The sequence below is a fragment of the Porites lutea genome, chromosome 5 (assembly GCF_958299795.1).
Source record: "Porites lutea chromosome 5, jaPorLute2.1, whole genome shotgun sequence".
Classification (NCBI taxonomy): Eukaryota; Metazoa; Cnidaria; class Anthozoa; order Scleractinia; family Poritidae; genus Porites; species Porites lutea.
Genome location: NC_133205.1, coordinates 7,083,515 through 7,103,497, shown reverse-complemented (window position 1 = coordinate 7,103,497; position 19,983 = coordinate 7,083,515). Strand labels below are relative to the sequence as shown.

General features: G+C 39.4%; 1 protein-coding gene across 1 annotated transcript in view; it reads left to right on the top strand.

The window, feature by feature from the left end:
* Positions 1-1,196: 1,196 nt before the first annotated feature.
* The window catches only part of LOC140936384 (complement C3-like), a 41,965-nt gene continuing 23,178 nt past the window's right edge, over positions 1,197-19,983 (top strand). The window contains exons 1-20 of the mRNA XM_073385846.1: positions 1,197-1,352; positions 4,245-4,405; positions 4,622-4,647; positions 5,077-5,254; positions 6,171-6,223; positions 6,446-6,463; positions 7,979-8,030; positions 8,167-8,246; positions 8,345-8,387; positions 8,773-8,857; positions 10,942-11,041; positions 12,414-12,653; positions 13,815-14,015; positions 15,762-15,884; positions 16,945-17,013; positions 17,549-17,740; positions 17,873-18,061; positions 18,749-18,823; positions 18,992-19,043; positions 19,611-19,661. Of these exons, the coding sequence (XP_073241947.1) occupies positions 1,279-1,352; positions 4,245-4,405; positions 4,622-4,647; positions 5,077-5,254; positions 6,171-6,223; positions 6,446-6,463; positions 7,979-8,030; positions 8,167-8,246; positions 8,345-8,387; positions 8,773-8,857; positions 10,942-11,041; positions 12,414-12,653; positions 13,815-14,015; positions 15,762-15,884; positions 16,945-17,013; positions 17,549-17,740; positions 17,873-18,061; positions 18,749-18,823; positions 18,992-19,043; positions 19,611-19,661 (2,062 nt within the window). The 5' untranslated portion in view covers positions 1,197-1,278. The remainder of the gene's footprint in view (positions 1,353-4,244; positions 4,406-4,621; positions 4,648-5,076; positions 5,255-6,170; positions 6,224-6,445; positions 6,464-7,978; positions 8,031-8,166; positions 8,247-8,344; positions 8,388-8,772; positions 8,858-10,941; positions 11,042-12,413; positions 12,654-13,814; positions 14,016-15,761; positions 15,885-16,944; positions 17,014-17,548; positions 17,741-17,872; positions 18,062-18,748; positions 18,824-18,991; positions 19,044-19,610; positions 19,662-19,983) is intronic.

Genomic DNA, 19,983 nt, shown 5'->3' with positions numbered 1-19,983 from the left:
AGACTATAATGGGATTGGGGCTCTGAGAGGCTAGCGGCACATACCCAGCAAAAATTTACCCAAGTACCCCCCCCCCCGGGAAAATTATACCTCAAATTTGATCAGTTAACGGGGCAAAATTTGTCAATCGAGAGCTCCGAAACAAGACGACGACATGATCTCTGCTCCTTTCTTAATGGGCTCCCTCGGGTCTAGAGTGCTTCTCACTACATTACAAAAGTTATAAGCACGAGGGAGAAGAGGGTACAAGGGCTAGAGCTGTTGCCTTCCAACAGGGATGGCTACGTGCGCGGGTTCTAACCCCGTAAGCCACCCCATTCTTGGGTGGAGTTTGTTGTTTGCTCCCACGTACAGTGGAGGTGCTCAGTCAAAAACCAGTATTTGAAAATTGCTATTCATTTCGGTGGTAGAGCTGGTAGACGACGAATTGTTGAATAGTCAGTGAACATGTCGTGACAAAAATTGACACGAGTGCCAAGTCAGTAAGGGCACTTTGTACCCAGTCTTTTCACAGAACATAAACTAAATATGAATGATCCAACAATCAGAGCGCCAGGTAGAACAAAAAGACTAGGTCTTTCTTACCTGAAAACTTTTCGCATCGGAACTCATGCGCTGTTAAAACATACCGTATTCACGACCGGACGGTCTTTTACCCTGACTTACTTGGTAAAAAAATTCATTTACTTTTCCAGTTTTTTTCCTTTCAGTCTTTTTAAATGAAAAGAGGGACTTTTAAATGCATTACAGCGTCTTAGAAATAAAAAATTCGACGAAGAGTAATACAATTTATGGTAACATTCTTGGTAAAAAAGGAAGTGAAATTATCGAAAACAATGTGCAGAGGCATGTCTTGTGTTACCATGTACTTATTTTGTTTTGCCCCCTCAATCGCTAATCCTGAACATTTCAATTTAGAGTCGATAGAGTTGAACGTTTTGTGGTCAGACAGGACTGAAGCTTTTCCCTCTGAAATCTAGTCTTACTCGTCGGACCCTTACAAAAGCGTATCGAAATCTTTCTTGCGGTGATTTAACCAATTTGTTTTTCCTTTTACTCAAAAGGGTTCAACGTGACCTCTTAATACTCACGAATCTATCGACACTTGACGTAAAGCTAATTCATTGGCAAGAACCTTTCAACTCTTCACGTCTTTAACCAGATCCTATAACACGTCTCAGCAATCATTCCTGTCCGTCCGGGATCACGCCATGTCACTAAAAGCTGAACGGTTCGACGGGAAGTAATTCATTTGATACCAAAAGCCTTGCTGTAAGCATGGCGAAGCACCTTGACACGATGTTGCGATCTATTTTGCTCTTAGTCGTAATAGGATGCATATCAGCAAAAAAGTAAGTAACACTGAAGTGCATGTTTTTATTACGTCTTATTTTATGGTGTTTCACGAATCTAGCACCGCGAGCTAATATGTATAATATATAGCTAATATGTGGAAGAAAATTTCCACACTGACAAGTTACTTCCTTGACTTCCTTGTCTGTCTCCTAAGGCAAATTTTTCGACCGCTTTATGAGTAAGGCAAATTTTCGCGCGAGACAGTTGGACTGCGAGGTTGCCGAGTGCGCTCTGTCGTCAACAAACAATCTACCAACATTTCGTTTCAGCTGATCAATTCAAGACTCTTGTAAACATTTTGCTTTTGCCGATACGAAGTCCGGAAGAAAAAATTCGCAACACTTGGACGTTTTCGAGGCCCTTTAAGTCAAGATTTTGGATCAAAAGTATAGCAACAGTTTTGGAGAGAGGACAGTTTGCTTATCTTTGCTTTTGATATCATCAGCTGTAGCATTCCTGTTTCATTCTCGTTTCAGTACTTACAAATGTACCACGTTCTGACGAAATTTCATTTCTCTGATGCTTTAAGTTAATAAGTTTGGTTCGAGTGAAAGGTTTAACAACTTTTCGAGCAAGACAAACCCTCCAACAGCTCCAAGACCCTCGAACGTGGGATTTATCATATACCGGCTGGTTCAAGTCAAGTTGACTTTGAAACCGGAAGCAATATGATTTAACAACCACCCAAGCTTATCTCGTTACTGTCGTTAGGTCACAGAAATTGAAGTGTTTTTACACAATCCATCTGTAAAATGTCACATCTTTTATGAAATCGAGCTGATACAGTAACATACTTCAACGCTATATATACTATGAACGTACTTCGCACTGAGGCCCCGGGCGGGGGTGGGTGATTTCGATGTGAAGGGGGCAGGCATGTTCGTCGGAGAACTGGAATTAAAAAACGTCCAAAGGGAAACAAAAAGTTATTTGCTCCACCCATAAAAATAGCATTGTAACAAAAAAACAAAAAGTTATTTGCTCCACCCATAAAAATAGCATTGTAACGCAGACGGACGGATACAAGCCATATAGTAATTGGTATTGCGACGGTTGGCATTGTGCTTGGGAGCTTTCGTTTTCTCTTATTTCTTTCTTTCGTCTTTCTTCTTCTTTCCCTGCTCATTCATTCTGCGCACATCTTAGGCAATGCCAGCATGGATTCGTTAATACATCGGCTTTCCAAACCTTCACACCCTAAAGTGATATCGAAGTCTGCAATTTACTTCCCTAAACGGGACACCACCTCTTCGATATGAGAGCCCCCCCGCCTCCCCGCGCCTCTGATGATTAGGTGTCACTTTTTCTTTGCTCCGACCGTTCAAAACGAGATCTTAACAGTGAACAAAATATAACACAAAAGAGAGGGGAGACTTTTCCGTGAGTACACTGCGCACAATTACATAAAGGTCGTTGAAAAAGTTTATAATACTAGTCGTCGTGATTGTGATGATGACCAGCTATCGCTTGAGAAACAAGAGCCGAAAAAGGCTCAAATGACCAGGGCAAGTAAATATCGAGTTTGAGGGAAAGCTAGGGTGTAGTTATTGCTTCCGCTTGAAATGAATATTATGTTATGACGCGGATAGTGAACTTCAACATGTTTCATAAAGCGGATATTCCGAAAATGAAGGGAAAGCGAGACTCGGGTATTAATTGGAACTCTTTGGAACATTTTCTGTTAACTTCAAAAAATTAAGGTCTCTAATGCATTGATCCTTCGCTTTCCGACAGCATTGAATGATTGATCAGAATAATTTAAAAACAAATATTTAAGATGTGTTCTGTTCGCACTAAGCCGAATAAACTATTGTCGAAAACTGCGCAACGTTGGTAGAGAAATCACATGATTATTGTTTTCGGGACGTCAGTGTTTTCTAAAAGTTCCTTTTTCAAAATGTTTTCCGTCCACGCTAATACGCAAAGCCTGTATGAGAACGTTCTCAAAAAGCTCCGTTTTCGAATTCGGTAGACAGTGGACCTGTAGGCCTAACCGAAGAGACAAACCTGGGTTATCGGGGATACTAGCGTGGCCAGCGCCTAAAGCCCCGTGTAAACCGATGCAACATTGTTGGCCCAAGTGTTGAGAGTTGTTGCGTCCGTTTGTACGTACCTTATTATAGTAAATTAACGCTCCATGAAATTTACGCGAATCTTTAAAATTCGCGTTAATTTAAGTCGCGTTAATTTTGTTAAGCGTTAATTTCCGCGACGTTAATTAAGTACAGCGTTAATTTCCGCGCTCTTAATTACCTGTATTTTAACCCCAATTTTGGAACCTGTCCAGACATTCTTGACACCTAAAAAACATTAACTACAAGCTTTCTTTCTTTCCATTTACCTTTTATTTTTCATCTTTCACAAAAGCTAAGGCGAAGGTTTACAATATTTCGAGTCCATCTTTATCGTTGTCGCTGTCAGAAGTGATGTCAATATCTTCTCCTTTGATTTCGGTCAAGATAATCGCGTTAATTTCCTTTTTATGAAATTCTACCTCCTCTTTCGCGTTAATTTCCTATAATAAGGTATGTTTGACCGTTTTCAAGCTTTGGGGAACAACTCTCAACAAAACGCAACAACGTGCAACAGGGTGTGCACACGGACGCAAGATGTAACATCCAACAATGTTGGGAGAGGTTGGCCAACAATGATGTGTCCGTTTGCACAGGGCTTAAGAACTTCGTAGTTGACGGAAGTGTAAAATTTGTTCTTGGGAATATATCACGATATCACGTGACAAGTCTTTGATCTAAAATGGAAAAAAAAATTGGCGATGAATTAGCTCTGATCAGGAAACATGCACGAACACAATTCGTGATCAGGCAGTTCGAACGACGGACATTAGGAAAGAGGAGGTTGGAAAAAAACTTTTCTTTTAACGTTTGCAGGTATGCAATCATGGCCCCGAATGTGCTCCGTATTGGGGTCACAGAGCAAGTCTCCATTGCGATATTTGATGCTGGAAACCCTGTGAATGTAAAGCTATATCTACAGGACTACCCGCACAGACGAAAGACATTCTCCCAAGTACAGGGACGTGTAGATCAAGGTGATGCAATCTTTAGTTATTTCTCCTTATTTCGAAGTTTTTGCCATTTTCTTTTCCTCACCCCCTAGGAATGCCCCTTGGGTGGGAGTGATGCAGGAGGACATAATTTTATACTCAACATGAGTTACTGTGTAAGTTTTATGTATGCAAAACAGATCATATCCCAGGCAGAATTATACCAGTGACATAATTTGTTCTATATTTTTTATTCCCCAGGAAGTAACATATTTCTTCCAGTGAAGGTACGTAAAATAGCACCTCCATATTTTGTAAAAAAAGATGAGAAATATGGTCTGATTTTTTCTTGTTGTCCGCTGAAACTTTACTATGCTTTTTTCGTACTTGCTCAAGCTCTTTCAAGCTATAAGTGGTAAAAGGTCTCTGGAAATTGCACTTAACGGGCAGCTTTCGGTGGAAACGCCTCGCAAGTTTCAATCTCCTTGTGAAGTAATTAAAAAACAACAAGAACGACAACAACATCAACAATCTTTATTGTTGTTTAAGCATTGTAAAACACCTCATTTTTGCAGCTTCAAAGCCTAAGTTCAGGGTTTGACAAAAGTCACCGATTAATCAGTGACGTCAAACTTTCGGCTATCTATTATTTTTGTATTTTATTAGTAATCGGCTCCTGATTTTATACATTAATTAGTTTATGATGTTTTATCCAGGTTGAACCTCAGGATCTGCCCGACCCCAACTCAGTGGATAAACAATATGTTTATCTGGTGGCCAAGTCGGATGATGGTCATTACCAGTTTCAACAGGAAGCCCAGATTCTTTTGAGCTACAAAGACGGGATGGTTTTCATACAGACAGACAAACCAATCTATACTCCCAGACAAGATGGTACGAAGGACACATAGAGTTGAACCTCCTAATATATAGATTTAGCCAGGGCTATAATAGCCTCCCACGCAGACGTTCTTAGGGGTTTTACATGACACAATGGACTTTAAATCATCAATTAAAAGCTAACAACTGGTCAGCGGAAAACTTAAAAAAAACATGTGACCTCGATGAGAGGGCACCTGAGCCCGCGATACAGTCATGTGAAACTTGTCAGCAGATACCCTGTTTTGACAGCTGTCAATTGACTATGACATGGATGTCTATTATCAAGTTAAACACAGGTTACAGGCTCCCACATTAGCTAGAAAGTTTGATATTTCACATTGGTTGCCCTTCTCGGATAGATAGATTACCAATTTTTATAGCTTTTTAAGCGGCCAACCCCTATTAAGCGGCCAGTCTTTAAAGTCGCCAAATAATTGTAGAAAAGAATGGGGACTTAAACCTCTATTAAGCGGCCATGGCCACCTTTAGGCCGTCTCAACAAGAGTTCTCTCATTGTTGTCACATCTATTAAGTGGCCATCAAGCGCTTGATGCGCGTAGTTTAGCTTCATTTCAAGAATACGCTGAAGGAAAATACAGTCCAGAATAGAAGGTGACGACCGATTGTGAACCAGTAATAGTGCTCCCATCGCTTGCTTTTTTTCAAAATAAGGTGATGTTTCTCCTAAACATTAAATTATGCTAATTTATGTCGAACTTCTAATGAGGGGACAACCTTCATTAAGCGGCCACTTGCCGGTACACCCAGGGTGGCCGTTTAATGGCAATTAAAGTGATATATTTACGTCTCGCAAAAACCACCTTTATTTCACTGGCGATGAAACTGACAAACGATGAGCATGAGATACAATCCAGAGCCGTACTTTTTGACGTGATACACATCTTTATTTCCTCTTTTTTCTTTTCAGTAAAAATTCGAGTTTTTCCGCTTGACTTTGGCATGAAACCCTCTGGCAGAAATGTGAGTACAATTTGTCGCTCTTTCTTAAATTTAAATTTAAAATCAATATCCTCTCCTCTTATGGGGCTTTCCAGCAATTATGAAACAAAAAAATTCAAATGGAACAAAATGTGGTTAAGAATCCTAACTGGTAAATTAGAAGGCGAACCAGTTACATAATGCATGGCTTCTGGCTTGCACGAGTTCTAAACCTTTATTTTTTTCTTTTTTCTCCCAAAACAGATAACCATCATGGTTCTGGTAAGTTTAATGTCGCGTTTTTTTCTTCCACTTCATCCCAAATCATTTGAACAAGCAAAAACTGCCATAACCATATACCACCAAGACCAAACCCATTTTACTCTGACTACCATGTAACTCGATTGACTAACAATACTGCTACTAATATATCAGCTTACCAAGACTGTGCAAACCCATTTTACGGCTCTAACTACCATGTAACTTTATTGACCAACCAGTGGCGGACCCAGGGCAGGGGCCCCGGGGGCCCCTGGCCCCCCTTTTATATTTAGACCAAACTGAAAAATTTTTTTTTGGGGGAGGACCGGCCCCCTCCTTATCTAAGAGTCTGGATGACGTTCTCCCCCCCCCCCCCCCCCCCCTTATCTCAAGGTCTGGATCCGGCACTGCCAACAATACTGCTACTAATATGTCAGCTTACCATGACCAAACCCGTTTTGCTCTGCTTATCATGTAACTCTGTTGACCAACAATACTGCTACGAATATGTCAGCTTACCAAGACCAAACCCATTTTACTCTGACTCACCATGTAAGTGTTTTGACCAACAATGCTGCTACTAATATGTCAGCTTTTAAGGTCACCACCACCACAAAAAGCAGTTTCATTTCCAACAAACCATTCACCAAACTTCTCCAACACTAGGTACGGCTAAACCGTTCATCCTTTAAGCCTAAATGTCTGCCTTATTGTTAATTTCAACAGGCAATTAATTTATGAAAAAGGGCTTTAAAGTTTGCGATTTAAGCGTTGGCAACTTCATTTTATTTTGTTGAAAAGTCTGCTCTTTATAAAACTTCTAGTTAAACTTGAACAAGCAATGTGTGAAATCTTTGCAAAATCAGTAACGTTTTTTCACAACTTAAGATACAAAATGACAATTGATACTGTCAGTACATATCCTGTATACGTTGTTGCTATTATAAGTAAATAATTTTTTTGCGATTTGAAATTTCGCTGTTTTTTTTCAATCGCGAAAAACGTGAAATTAAAGACCCATAAAATTAAGGGCCAACAAGGAATTAACGTCTATATACAAATTCTCCAGACGTATCTCCATCTACTACTGCTACTATAACTGACTGCTACTGCTACTGCTCTTGCCTCTGTTACTACTACTACTACCACTACTACTACCACTACCACTACCACTACCACTACCACTACCACTACCACTACCACTACCACTACCACTACCACTACCACTACCACTACCACTACCACTACCACTACCACTACCACTACCACTACCACTACCACTACCACTACCACTACCACTACCACTACTACTACTACTACTACTACTACTTCTACTTCTACTACTACTACTACCACTACTACTACTACTGATGTCTATAGGGCTACTGCTCTTGCTACTGCTACAGTTACTGTTACTGCTATTTCTATTGCTAGTCACTGCTACTGCTACTGCTACCGCTACTAATACCACTACTTCTACTGCCACTGGTATTGCTACTATTGCTGCTACTACTAACGTAACCGTTTTCCTTTCAGAACCCACAGGGAATCAGAGTCCAACAGTGGAAGGACCAGGATTCGAGTACAGGTAGGCCATCTACAAGTTCTTTGTCAACTTAATTTGTTTCAAGATTTATCTCCTACTCGCCCAGAACTGAACAAGGTTGGATCATCACTTTATTGTATGCGTTCAGATGTGAGATATTTTTTTCCTTTTTATTAAGGAATCATATCAAAGAAACTTGAGCTGAATGATTTTATTCTCCTGGGTAACTGGACTATAACAGCCATATATGGTCATCAGGTAAGTTTGCTGTTGTCCACGTAATACCGTTAATGAAAAAAAATACCGTTAATGAAAAAAAGAACCCTATCTCATTTTTAGTTGTCTCACTTTTTAAGGACGTCCACAACACTTCCGTACAATTCGAGGTAAAGGAATACGGTAAGAATTTTTTTTATTAGATTATTTGAAAAGTATAACCGCTCGACCACCACGCCTTCGTTTTATTTGACATTATTCCGTAATAATTGTTTTGTCATTCGATCACCGAGTTTGTTTTTTTTAATGAATATCCTTGGGAAGCGAAGCGATCTGCCATTTTCACGCGAGAGCGATCGCAAGAAGGAGAAAAACACGGTTTCCTTTACGCATGTGCAGAATATTATTTGCAGCCAAACACAGTTGGACGGCATTGCGCATGAGCAGACCATTATTTGTAGGCAGTTATTTGCAGGTCACGTGGTGGGCTCTCGGCCAATGAAAAGAAAGAAAAATTTGCTTCGAATGATAATTCTAATTGTTATCCATGCTATAATCGTTTTTTTAGTTCTCCCCAAGTTCTCGGTGAGACTCAGAGTACCGCATTTTATCCTCAAAACGGATAATCAGATCAGAATAAACATTACAACAAGGTAGGACCTCATAGAATAACAGTGACTGCGTACTTGCCTAACCTTTTCCAACGACTATGTGTAAATGCTAGTACACTTGTAGATGCTTTCAAGAATATGAGCAATCGGAATTCTTGTGTTGTTTTTAAGTATTCGTATCAACTTTGTAAAGCAAAACAATGGGGATTTTCTTTACAGAGCGCCCTATTGACTATTTTCATGGCCCTGGCCCGGTAACATAAATGACTTCATGCTATACTAAAAACGGTCTACACCCTTATGTCCAAGACAGAGTACGTTACTTACATCCGCATAGTTAATTTGTGAGATAATTGACCGCGGTTGCGAGCTTCCTTCGGTTGATCATTATTTTTCTAAAAAGTTCCTGTGTGAAAACTTAGCATACAGGTGGATGATATCATTGTTCGTTGTTTTTAGTAGTGGCACTGTTTTATAGCTTACTGAATACACCATGTCATCTGATCTGACTCTGACGCATCAAACTGAACGGCGGATAGCTTTAGCGCTGGCACAAAAAACCATACTAAATAGGGCTTCTGTTCACACATAAGAACGTTTATACTACTACATGAGAAATTTCTGCAATTTAATTGGCTTAGAGCAGTGGTATTTCAGCTTAATTTGAAACACCTACATGTGAAAATTACAAACCTTTTGTGGGTAGTAGTATAAACAAATAATAGCAAGATTTGTACGTGATATTTGGCATAAATACCACTCGTGATATTTCAAAATTGTCTCAAATTTCACTCGCCTAACGGCTCGTGAAATTACGTATAACAATTTTAAAATATCACTTGTGGTATTTATGCCAAATATCACTACAAATCTTGCTATTACCTATACTAATTTAGCGCGATTTCTGTAACGGAGCAACGCTGCGCCGCGCCGATCTTTAAAGTGGAGCGTCACATATCGGTTAGGTTCTGTGCCACACTTTGGTTCGGGGTGAACAGGTATTCGGACCGTAGCGGAAGTGAATAAGTAGTGTGAATATAGCCGGTCTAGAGAACCATCGAGGAGTTATCAATCACTGGCAGTTTGTACCCAGTTTCATGGCGACGATCTGTTAGTGGTTTTTGACCAGACGTGGTAGAGGTAAGAGAGGATTACCGCGACGATTACCCATATAAATGCACATTTGATCACATTGTCTGGCGAAAAGAGTGGAACAATGCTACGGGTCTCGTAGTAAATAAAGGACAATCGGATCCTTTGTCCGTTGGCAAGACAGAGAGGAGGCAAATGTCGGTGTTAGTTAAATTTTAGGCGATTTGTCAGTTGTAAGTTAACTCCACACAGACTCTCATAAGAGGGCACCTTGCATTGACTCCGTGTGCATCCTTTGGTGCATGCACATCCGCAGTGGTCAGGTCTGAGACACTTTTTCTGGGCCCGGAAACCCCCTAGTTTAACCTCCATTCAGGGGAAACCTTAACACTTCAAAAGTGGCTGCAGACCACAAAGAGCGTTGATAAGTTTTTAAAAGTGCACACCAGTCACAATGACGACAGCTTTCACAACATAAACTATTTCACTTAAATCGATATGCTGCACTTGTGGCAATTCAACACACAATATCGCAGGGATAAGTTAATCACGATTTTTTATACATTATCTAACAGCTTGAAATAATGACTGTAGCAGAATCCGAGGCAGAATAAAAGAAAATGTTTTTAATTTGTTGGTTAATTATTAACAAACTCCAGCCCAAACTCCATTCAGGGGACACTTGCCTTGGTCCCGAGGGTGTCCCCTGAATAAAGGTTCCACCGATCTACCTTAAAAATGTTTCACTGAGTTTGGGGGCAGCTCCCTCTGTTTGAATTTTGATGAATTTCATGCTCCCTTTACCCCTTAAGTCCTAATAGTGACCAACATCAATTTTCTCCTAACGATATGCATAGATTGTCAAGAGCAAAGTCTATGAGAATTAAAAAAAAGATCACAAAGAGAAAAATCTTTGATCTGTTATCAAATTCTCTCAACTGATTCTTTAAGGAAATGTATAGTGATCAGTTTGGAGAATTTGTATGTGGATATTTGGGCTTAAAGGGTTAACGCCTGTGCCAATCTCTTTTAAGGTACACTTATGGAAAGCCCGTTATCGGCACTGCCGTTGTGAATTTGGCCATAGCCGGACGCAATGGCACGAGCGTTCCTTTTGCTAAGCATGCCATCGTGGTAAGTTTTTCAGTCCTTTTAATCTGTTCAGTTCTGCAGTTAACTGACACAGTTACTAGTCATGGTGTTTAAGTATCTCTGTAAGTCCTGTTATACAAACACCTTCTTGTCTAAGTTTTCCTGTTAACTTTTTTAAGATTTAGTCCCTAGTTTGTTAGTGTTAAATTGAACCCTTTTTTAACAGTGACCAGTCATAGTGTTTAAGTATCTCTGTAAGTCCCGTTATACAAACACCTTTTTGTCTAAGATTTCCTATTTAATTAAAATTTAGTCCCTAGTTTGTTAGTATTAAATTGAACCCTTTTTTGTACTTAGTAAGATTGGCGGCTTCAAGAGAAGAATGAGAATTTGCCTTAAAATTGCCTTTAGTAAAAAGATGGCGGGTTGAAACAAGAAAATTTTCACCGTAACGCTTTAAGCCTCCTTGGCCCCGGAGGGGAGGGGGTACTCCCTATAATGGCCTATACGGGGAGGCTCCGCCCGAAAGGGGTACCTTTTTCATGCCTCATCAGGTATACAAAAGGGTAGGGATTTCGCTAGTTAAAGTATTTAAAAGGGTAGGCAGGGAAATCTGTCTTTCCGTCTGTAAAAAGACCTCAAAGGGCTGCGAAAAAGTCGAGAGAATTTCCTGCTTTTGTGATTTATTCATATTTTAACGACAGTGCTTTTACAGCAGTCAAAAGGGATGCAACCTTTTAAACTAAGTATGCGAAAGGGATACCATTTGCTAATGGAAGGTGTACGGAAGGGGTACATACATTTTCTGTCCAAAAAGGCATATAAAAGGGTAAGGGGTTGGACCTCGGGGCGTAGCCTACGAGTATAAAACTTTGTTGAGTACCTTTCCCTGGTCCTTGATTCCCGTCGCTCTGGAGAAAATGCGTTTTCCAGTCGGTCTTTCAAACGCAGCGATCAATCTAACAACAAGACGGAAAAAAAAACGGGAGTATAGACAGTCTTACTTTTTGGAATTATAGTTGACTCCCTCTTAACGGACACCTCTGTAAAACGGACACCTAGAGTTGGTCCCTGCCTTTCTTCACTCCCTTTACTTGACTCTCTATAAGACGGGCATCTCTTTTAGAAGGACACTTAGTGCCGGTGCCAAAGGAGTCCGTTTAACCCTTTAAGTCCCAATAGTGACCAACATCAATTTTCTCCTCACGGTATTCATACAATGTCAAGAGATTAGGTTATGAGAATTAATAAAATGATCATCACAGAGAAAGTGCCTTGATCATTCATTAATTTCTCTCAGCTGTTTAAATTTATGGCGATCAGTTTCGAGAATTTGTATGTGAGTATTGGGGCTGAAAGAGAAAGTTAACTGTATACTAAACGGTCTTGTATGTTTTTTTTTTGGTTAATATAGCTTGACCAGAGTGGTGTAACCACACTGACAGAGCGACTTCAGATCATCCGGGACCTTCCAGGGAATTTGTGGTTTCCAGAAAGCAGCAGACTTGAGGTTCAAGTTGACGTCATTGAAAAAGCGACTGGCAACAAAGAAAGTGCAGTGGATATGTCTTGCCAATTTACATCCAGTCCATATCTCATTGAATTTGCCAACACGGCAAAGTATTTTAAACCAGGATTGCGTTTTGTAGTGAAGGTATGCCGGTCGAACTGAATATGTTAGTATGAGTTATGATATGGAAGTGAAGAACATGATCTTCTATGAGAATGAACAACATTAGCGGTTGAAAAAGGACCTGAACAATGAATACAGGCTTGACCGGGAATTGAACCCTGACAGTTTGCCATGACCGGTTGCAACGCTCTTTCCATTGAACTAATCAAGGTAATCGGAGAGCAGGCCATTTTGAGTTCGTAAAATACCCGATGGTGGAAATGAAATGAACTGAAAATGTATGAACTGAATCTTACTTTGAACTGTATATAAAGATATGAAAGTGGCCATGATGTTCGCAGTAGAATGAACAACCTAAGTGGTTGAAATAGAGCTTGAAAAATACAGGCTTGACCGGGAAGTTTAAGTCATGATTTTGGAAACCACGTTATGATATTTCAACGGATTTACATATTGACTGTCAACGAGCAGGCGCATTTATCAAAATTGTCTGACATGAAACATTTAAGCCCCTTCCGCCATGAGGAGCGTGATGTATGCTTCGTCAAGAAAAAGAAACTCCTTTTTAACGAAAAGGTTAATATAAACTATTTCTGGCTTTCAACAAAGTGTCAAGAACTTGTTAAAACCAGAACAATAACCTTATTTACGATATCCGCCATTTTTGCACGCGCTTTAGGATTGATGGGATAAAAACAATGCCGCGTGGTATTTCAGGAGGCAATCAGGTTATAAAATTTTGCCAGTACGAATAATCACAGTCGAGCTTGTTTATTCTCTTAAAACGGGACGACGATTTACTAATCATGCAAAATGTACAATTGGAGTTTCGACAAGTTATGTGCCCTTATTGCTTTCTTTGAGGACATCTACGGTCGCTTATAATGCATTCTTAAAAGTAACAATGATCACTTCAAGCCATAATTTGCTCTTGTCGTCTTTAAGATAAAACGTTGTTCATATCATGTTATCTAGAATAAAAAAAAATCACCGCGATTTCGTGTAATGGCAAATTTTATCAGTTGTTTGCCCGCCTTTAACTCATCGGTTCATAAGCGCGTGCAAAGATGGCGTGAATAAGGTCTATTGTACATCGACTAAGAACAGTCCAGCCACTGCGTTCAGGTCGTATTGCAGCATAGATTTGTTTTTCAGTATTTAATGCTAGTATTTTATTTCAAGGTCGCTCTTACCTACCCAAATAAACAACCCGCCAAGAACGTGCCCATGCAGATCGAGGCTCATGGAGAGCAGCAAAATGGAGTGAAGATACAGCTAAGAAAAATTGACAATGACCCCAATTCAAGAGACTTTACGGATGAACACGGGGAAGTCGAGTTTGTTATCGACGCTTGTTCAGATTGCGATCCCATTTCCATTCAGGTAAAATGATTCACCCCGTTTTTTCTCGTAACCAGTGCTTTATAATAATAATAATAATAATAATAATAATAATAATAATAATAATAATAATAATAATAATAATAATAATAATAATAATAATAATAAAATCTTTATTACAAAACCTCAATTAAAATCCTATTTACAATCAACCTGCTGTTACAAAAAATCTAATTAACTCATCAAAACACTATTCATTCATGACACTACTCATTCATGACACTACTCATCAAAACACTATTCATTTACAAATTCAATAAATTCAATAAATTCATTTACAAATTCAATAATTTACAAATTCAATAATGATAATAATAATAATAATAATAATAATAATAAATAATTTATTTCTATAGCGCATTTTCCTAACGCCCAAATGCGCTTTACAGTGTCAAATACATTATAATCTATACACTAAAAAATGTAAAAAATCCTAAGAATAGAAAAAATCAAAAGTCTAAAAGTCGTAGAAATCAAAAAGAAGAAAAAAAATTGAAAGTCTAAAAATATGCTTGTCGAAAAAGAAAGGTCTTAAGCTTATCTTTAAAGATAGAGACAGATGCGCTGTCAATTTGAGCTTGTGCGTTAGCTGCTCCAGTAGAAGTTGGTCAGCAGACCTAAGAGCTCGCATAGGAAAATAAGGACTGATGAGCTCAGTCAGGTAAGTTGGACTACCTGCTTTCATCCCTTGTTAAAAGTGGCGGGCGAAATCTCGCCTCCAGAGGCGCCACTTCTTCCATCCGTTTTCAGAAGCGACAGGCCCTGGGAACAAGCGAGCATGTGGCCAAGGATGCTAAAATGTTCTAACGTAAATGTTTTAGCGTAATTGTTGTCCTGTCAAAGGGACAAGAAGCGGTAGTTCCTTTAACCCTAACAAACATCTCGAATTGATGTCTTTAATTTTTTTTTACACGATTTAAATATATAAGTTATCACAAAACACCCCGGATGGAGAACTGTATCACTTTTATGCGCTATTATTTGAAAGCCCTTACTGTTTTTTAAATTTTCCTTTTTGCCTATGGCCTCACCCTTTTCTTTGTCTCTCAGTGTTTACAATCCAACAAAGGCGTTTTGTGGAGGGACATGGAGGAAGCACACCCAAGGCGACAAATTTTTCTTTTTCTTTCTGAACTTAAGTGTGGTCCGTAATTTCCCGAAATTCAAAGTTTGACAAACCGACCGTCTTAACATAATCACGATCACCGTAGAGAGCGCATGCGCAAAACCGTGGTTGTTTAATCTATTTTCAACTTTGATCGACAAAGGTCTCAGATGCCAGTTTTTTCATCGTTTAATGCTTTCATTGTGTTGTAAGTTTTAAGGTCGGAACACACTGGCGACAAATCGCTCTGTCTGTACTGGAGAATTTTTCTGAAAATCTCTGTCTCCGCAACAAGTCGCACATAATCAAATCAGACTGAATTTGTGCGACTTGTTGCGGCGACAAAATTCCGTTGCTGAGACAAAGATTTAGACATGAATTTACCAGTACACACGAAGCGATTTGTCGCTGCGATGTGTCACGCAACTTATGGCCCGACCTGTACTCACCGAGTGATTTATCCCCTCGAAGTTTTGCATCGACATGTCCCCTAGTGTGTACCGACCTTTAAGAACATTCCATTCAAAAGCTCCGCTTCCCAATATGCTTAGAGTTATTGTTTGGGTTGTCAGATGAGAATGAACAGTGTGTTGTTAAAAGCTTCCTTTATTTGCCTTTTTTAGGTGAACACTGACAACGGAAAGCTGCAAAAAGACCAGAACGCGTTGGCCAATTTGTTGGTGAGGCCGTTTGGTCCTCAAGGAAGTCCTCTGATCATGGTTCGCCAGCTTACAAAACCAGGAAAGGTATGGTGTACCATTTTAACCCAAATCATAGTTATTTAAGCTACTTGCAAACGGTTATGGAATACCGTAAAATTTCGAAAATAAACCCCGGGGCTTATATTTTTCAAAGGCTTTTTTTGAGGGGCTTATTTTTGGAGGGGGTTATCTACGGAGGGAAATTTGCGTTTCAAAACCGATTGGGTTAGCCTCATAATTGGAAGTAAATTTACCGTTTTTGCTTTGTGTTACTTTGTATTTGAGGGCAATTTTCCAAGTACAAGCCCCCGGGGGGGGCTTATATTGGGAAGGGCGATTTAACGGAGGGTTTTTTGCCTTGCCGGTTCGGGGGGCTTATATTTGGAGGGGCTTATTTTCGGAATTTTACGGTATGTTGTGGTTCTGTTGTGGTTCAGGCCAGTTCTGTCGACTAACCGCCCTAGGATGCAAGATTATCGCGAAGAATCTAAACTCGAACGCACTCATTAACGCACTCCGCGACTAAGAACCTCTTTAGCCTAAAATTTGAAAGTGTTTTTTTTAAGCTATGGGCAATAAGATCTTGGGCAATTAAGATAAGTCAACATGCAGGATCCTCTTTGTAGACATAGGTGTCTTATCACTCCAACTGCATGCAATGTAAGGGTATGCAGATTTTATGTAAGGAATATGCTGAATATACCACAGCTTGCCAATGTATTCTTTTCTTCAGAAAATAAGACGGTGTTTTGAGTACCCACCTAGCCTAAATTTCTGCTAATTACCATTTATGTAAGAACCTGTTTATTCTAACTTGGGAAAATGCAGGTTCTTAGTCGCGGGTTTTGCTGTATATCGTTGTCTATGATTTTGAGAAGTTCCGCCAAAGGGACACAGCCAAGTGTCTACTTTACAGAGGTGTCCGTGTTATAGAGGTAGGGAATATATGATTTTTGGCATTTCTGGCACCAAAGAAACTGTCCGTAATAGAGAGGTGTCCGTAAGGAGAGGTTAGACTGTATTTATGAACAATCGAATGGCATCAACTGCTTATAATTAGTTATTATTCTAACTTATTAAAAATGCTAAATTGTTTTATTCATAGGTTGGTCGCAAAATACAGTGTGAAAGTTATAGAAGTGTCAACGATGGTCCCAGAAGACTATCTTTTGCGGTAAGAACAAAAATGAATATAAATTACTCCTATTCAGCTGTTTCCCTATCAAAAAAGACGTTAGGTGTCATGTTGATAGACATAATTGCATTTCGACATGTTTCAGTTATTTAAAACTACACACCTAATGTCCATTTGCACTCTAAAATTTTGATTACACGGGCAACGTCATATCATGTTGCACAGCCATTAACACGTTGTGCATCTAAAAAAACACGTCACATTGTTCCCATCAGTCTTAAAGGGCGTGCAAAGATGGCGGATATCGTGAATTAAGTCTATTGGAGGAAAAAAATTGTTAGACTAACATAAGAATAGAGTTCAGCTTTTAATAGTTTGGTACACCAAAATGGCCGCCGTGACTTTGTTTGCGATGCATCAATATGGCCGCCTTGACGTCATGTTATTAACCGCTATTGGGAAAGGATATTGTTTTTTTTTGCCTTGTTAAAATCACTGGATCAATCATTCCTCCTTGTTCTTCGAAAATATATTCAATGAGTGTAACATTTTTTGTGTTCTTTTCTTTTTTTAGGTGGTATCTCGGGGTCGGATTCTCTCCCACAACACAACGGATCCATTTGACGGGATGTTCAGAAGCTGGTCCTTCCGTATATCTCCACAAATGTCTCCATCGGCGCGTCTGATTGGCTATTACATTGACGATAATGGAAATGTTGTAGCTGACAGCATTCTGCTTGAAGTTGAAGACAGTCTTCCAACTGAGGTGATAAAAATTCCAGTCTTTCCTTGAGCTATATTCCAGATTCCAAAGCCCAGGATTCTGGATTCCCGAATTCTTAAATCCGAATTCCTTTACATGGCATGAATCGTCTTATTACTGTCTCTTGTTATATAGGTTACTTTCCCTGATGCTTACAAAATTCAACCGGATGGCTCACCTGTTCAAGTTAACGAAGTTCAAATACAACCAGGAATGCAATACAAATTGGGCATTAAGGCTCCTGAAGGAACGAGATTGGGGCTCCTCAGTGTGGACCAAAGTGTTTACCTGTTGCGAAATGACAACAGGCTCACAAAAAAGCGAGTAAGTACTACAGCTGCAAGGTACTACTGTAGGTCCGAGAATTCTTTACTGTACTTTACTTTTTATTATTGTTATTATTATTATTATTATTATTATTATTATTATTATTATTATTTTACTTTACTTCACTTCACTTCCCGTCATTTTACTTTACTTTATTGGTTTTCCAATTGAAAAAAAAAAAAAGAAAGGAAAATGTACTATATTTATTTGAATGTACTTATAATCACAGACACTGTTTTTACGTCTCCTAGTGGAGACGGGACTGTCATCATCCAAGCCAAGGAAAAGGCAGTATCATCGATCATTTCTCAGATATTTTAAGATCGACTCTTAGGATCTAGTCCACCACCTGACCCTCTCTGCAGTCAAGCTCTCTGTCGACTGAGTTAGTTCGGCCGCGGTTAGAGGTCCTTAAATGACATTTAATCCTCAATGTTTCTCATATTACTGAAAGTCAACGTCTTAACTAGGGAGGGGTGTAAGGACTTTGGAAGAATAGCTCCAAGATGTTTATGTAGGAGATGTGATACAAAATTGTCTTTGTCCCGAGTACCTAGGGGCTAGATTTATTCTACTACTAGATTCAAAAGACTACTCAATTTAATCAATGTGGCTGCAAATCTGTCTTTTCAACCGCTGTTTGAGTCTCTAATTAAATTTGCTTATTGTTAATCATTCGCACAGATTTTCAAAACTGCGGAGGCTCTCGACCTTGGGTGCGGTGTTGGTGGAGGAAAGAACAGCAAGGATATCTTCAAGGTTAGTATCAGAGCTACAAAAATAATTTTAGGGGATATTATATATTAGCAAAGATACTGGTGGCAAATTTGAATCATTCTATTAACAACACATGTTTTTTAAAAAAATCTACTTTCCTCCAATGCAGAATCATAAAACACTGATTGTTGTTGTTGTTTTTATTTTAAGAATGCTGGTGTTGTTTTGATGACTGAAAACGTCATTAGCGTTAAACGAGAAGGTGCGGAAAATACTGATAGCATCATGGTAAATTGTGGCCTGCGAGCAAGCTTTTACTTATGGCGAGCGAAGCGTGCCGCAAGACAACGCGAGAGAGGTTTTTGGGTGACTTCTCGCGCCTCCCAAAATCGAGAGCTTGCTCTCAGGCTAGATCCATTGGAAACAGCTTATCCCACATTACATCTTTGAAAATTGAAACGTTAAAAGCTGTTTCCTCTCAAGCGTTTTGTATCCATTGAGTTTTCAAACTCCTCCCTTATTTACGTTTTCTTGTAAGTCGGAGCAACTTCAAAATAAGATTTTCTGTGGTTATTTACGCTGAAACTCATTACTGACCAAGAGGCTTTTACTTGCGAGTTGTTACAACTTATCTATCCATCATTCATCCGTCCGTCCATTTATCCACCCACCCATCTATCCATTTATCCATCCACCCACCCATCTATCCATCTATCCATCCATCCACCCACCCACCCACCCATCTATCCATCCATCCATCCATTGCATCTCTTCATTCGTTCGTTCGTTTAAGATTCATTGATTCATTGATTACATTTTTTTCTCTCAGATTACGGCTGTGGCGATGGTAGCTCGCGAAAGAAAAGAAGTGCTGGTGATGGTGCAGGAGGTAACACGTTGGAAAGGGAGAAAGGGAGGGGTTAGGATAGATTAACAGTGACAGACCACAAATAACCTAACAATTTCTCTAAACTGGCTCATGGGTACGTTGCTATGGTGGTGGTTGATATACAGTTAAATTCTTACAACTTCCTACAATGTACCACCTCACAGGACGCCATTCTAACATTCACCCTGGAAGCGAAAGGGTTTAATTAAGTCACACTTTACTATAAATTGTAGACTTCAGTACCCTCAAATCATACTTTCCATAATTTTCCAACATACCCTATAACGATACGAGATCATCCGAAAAGTTTTGC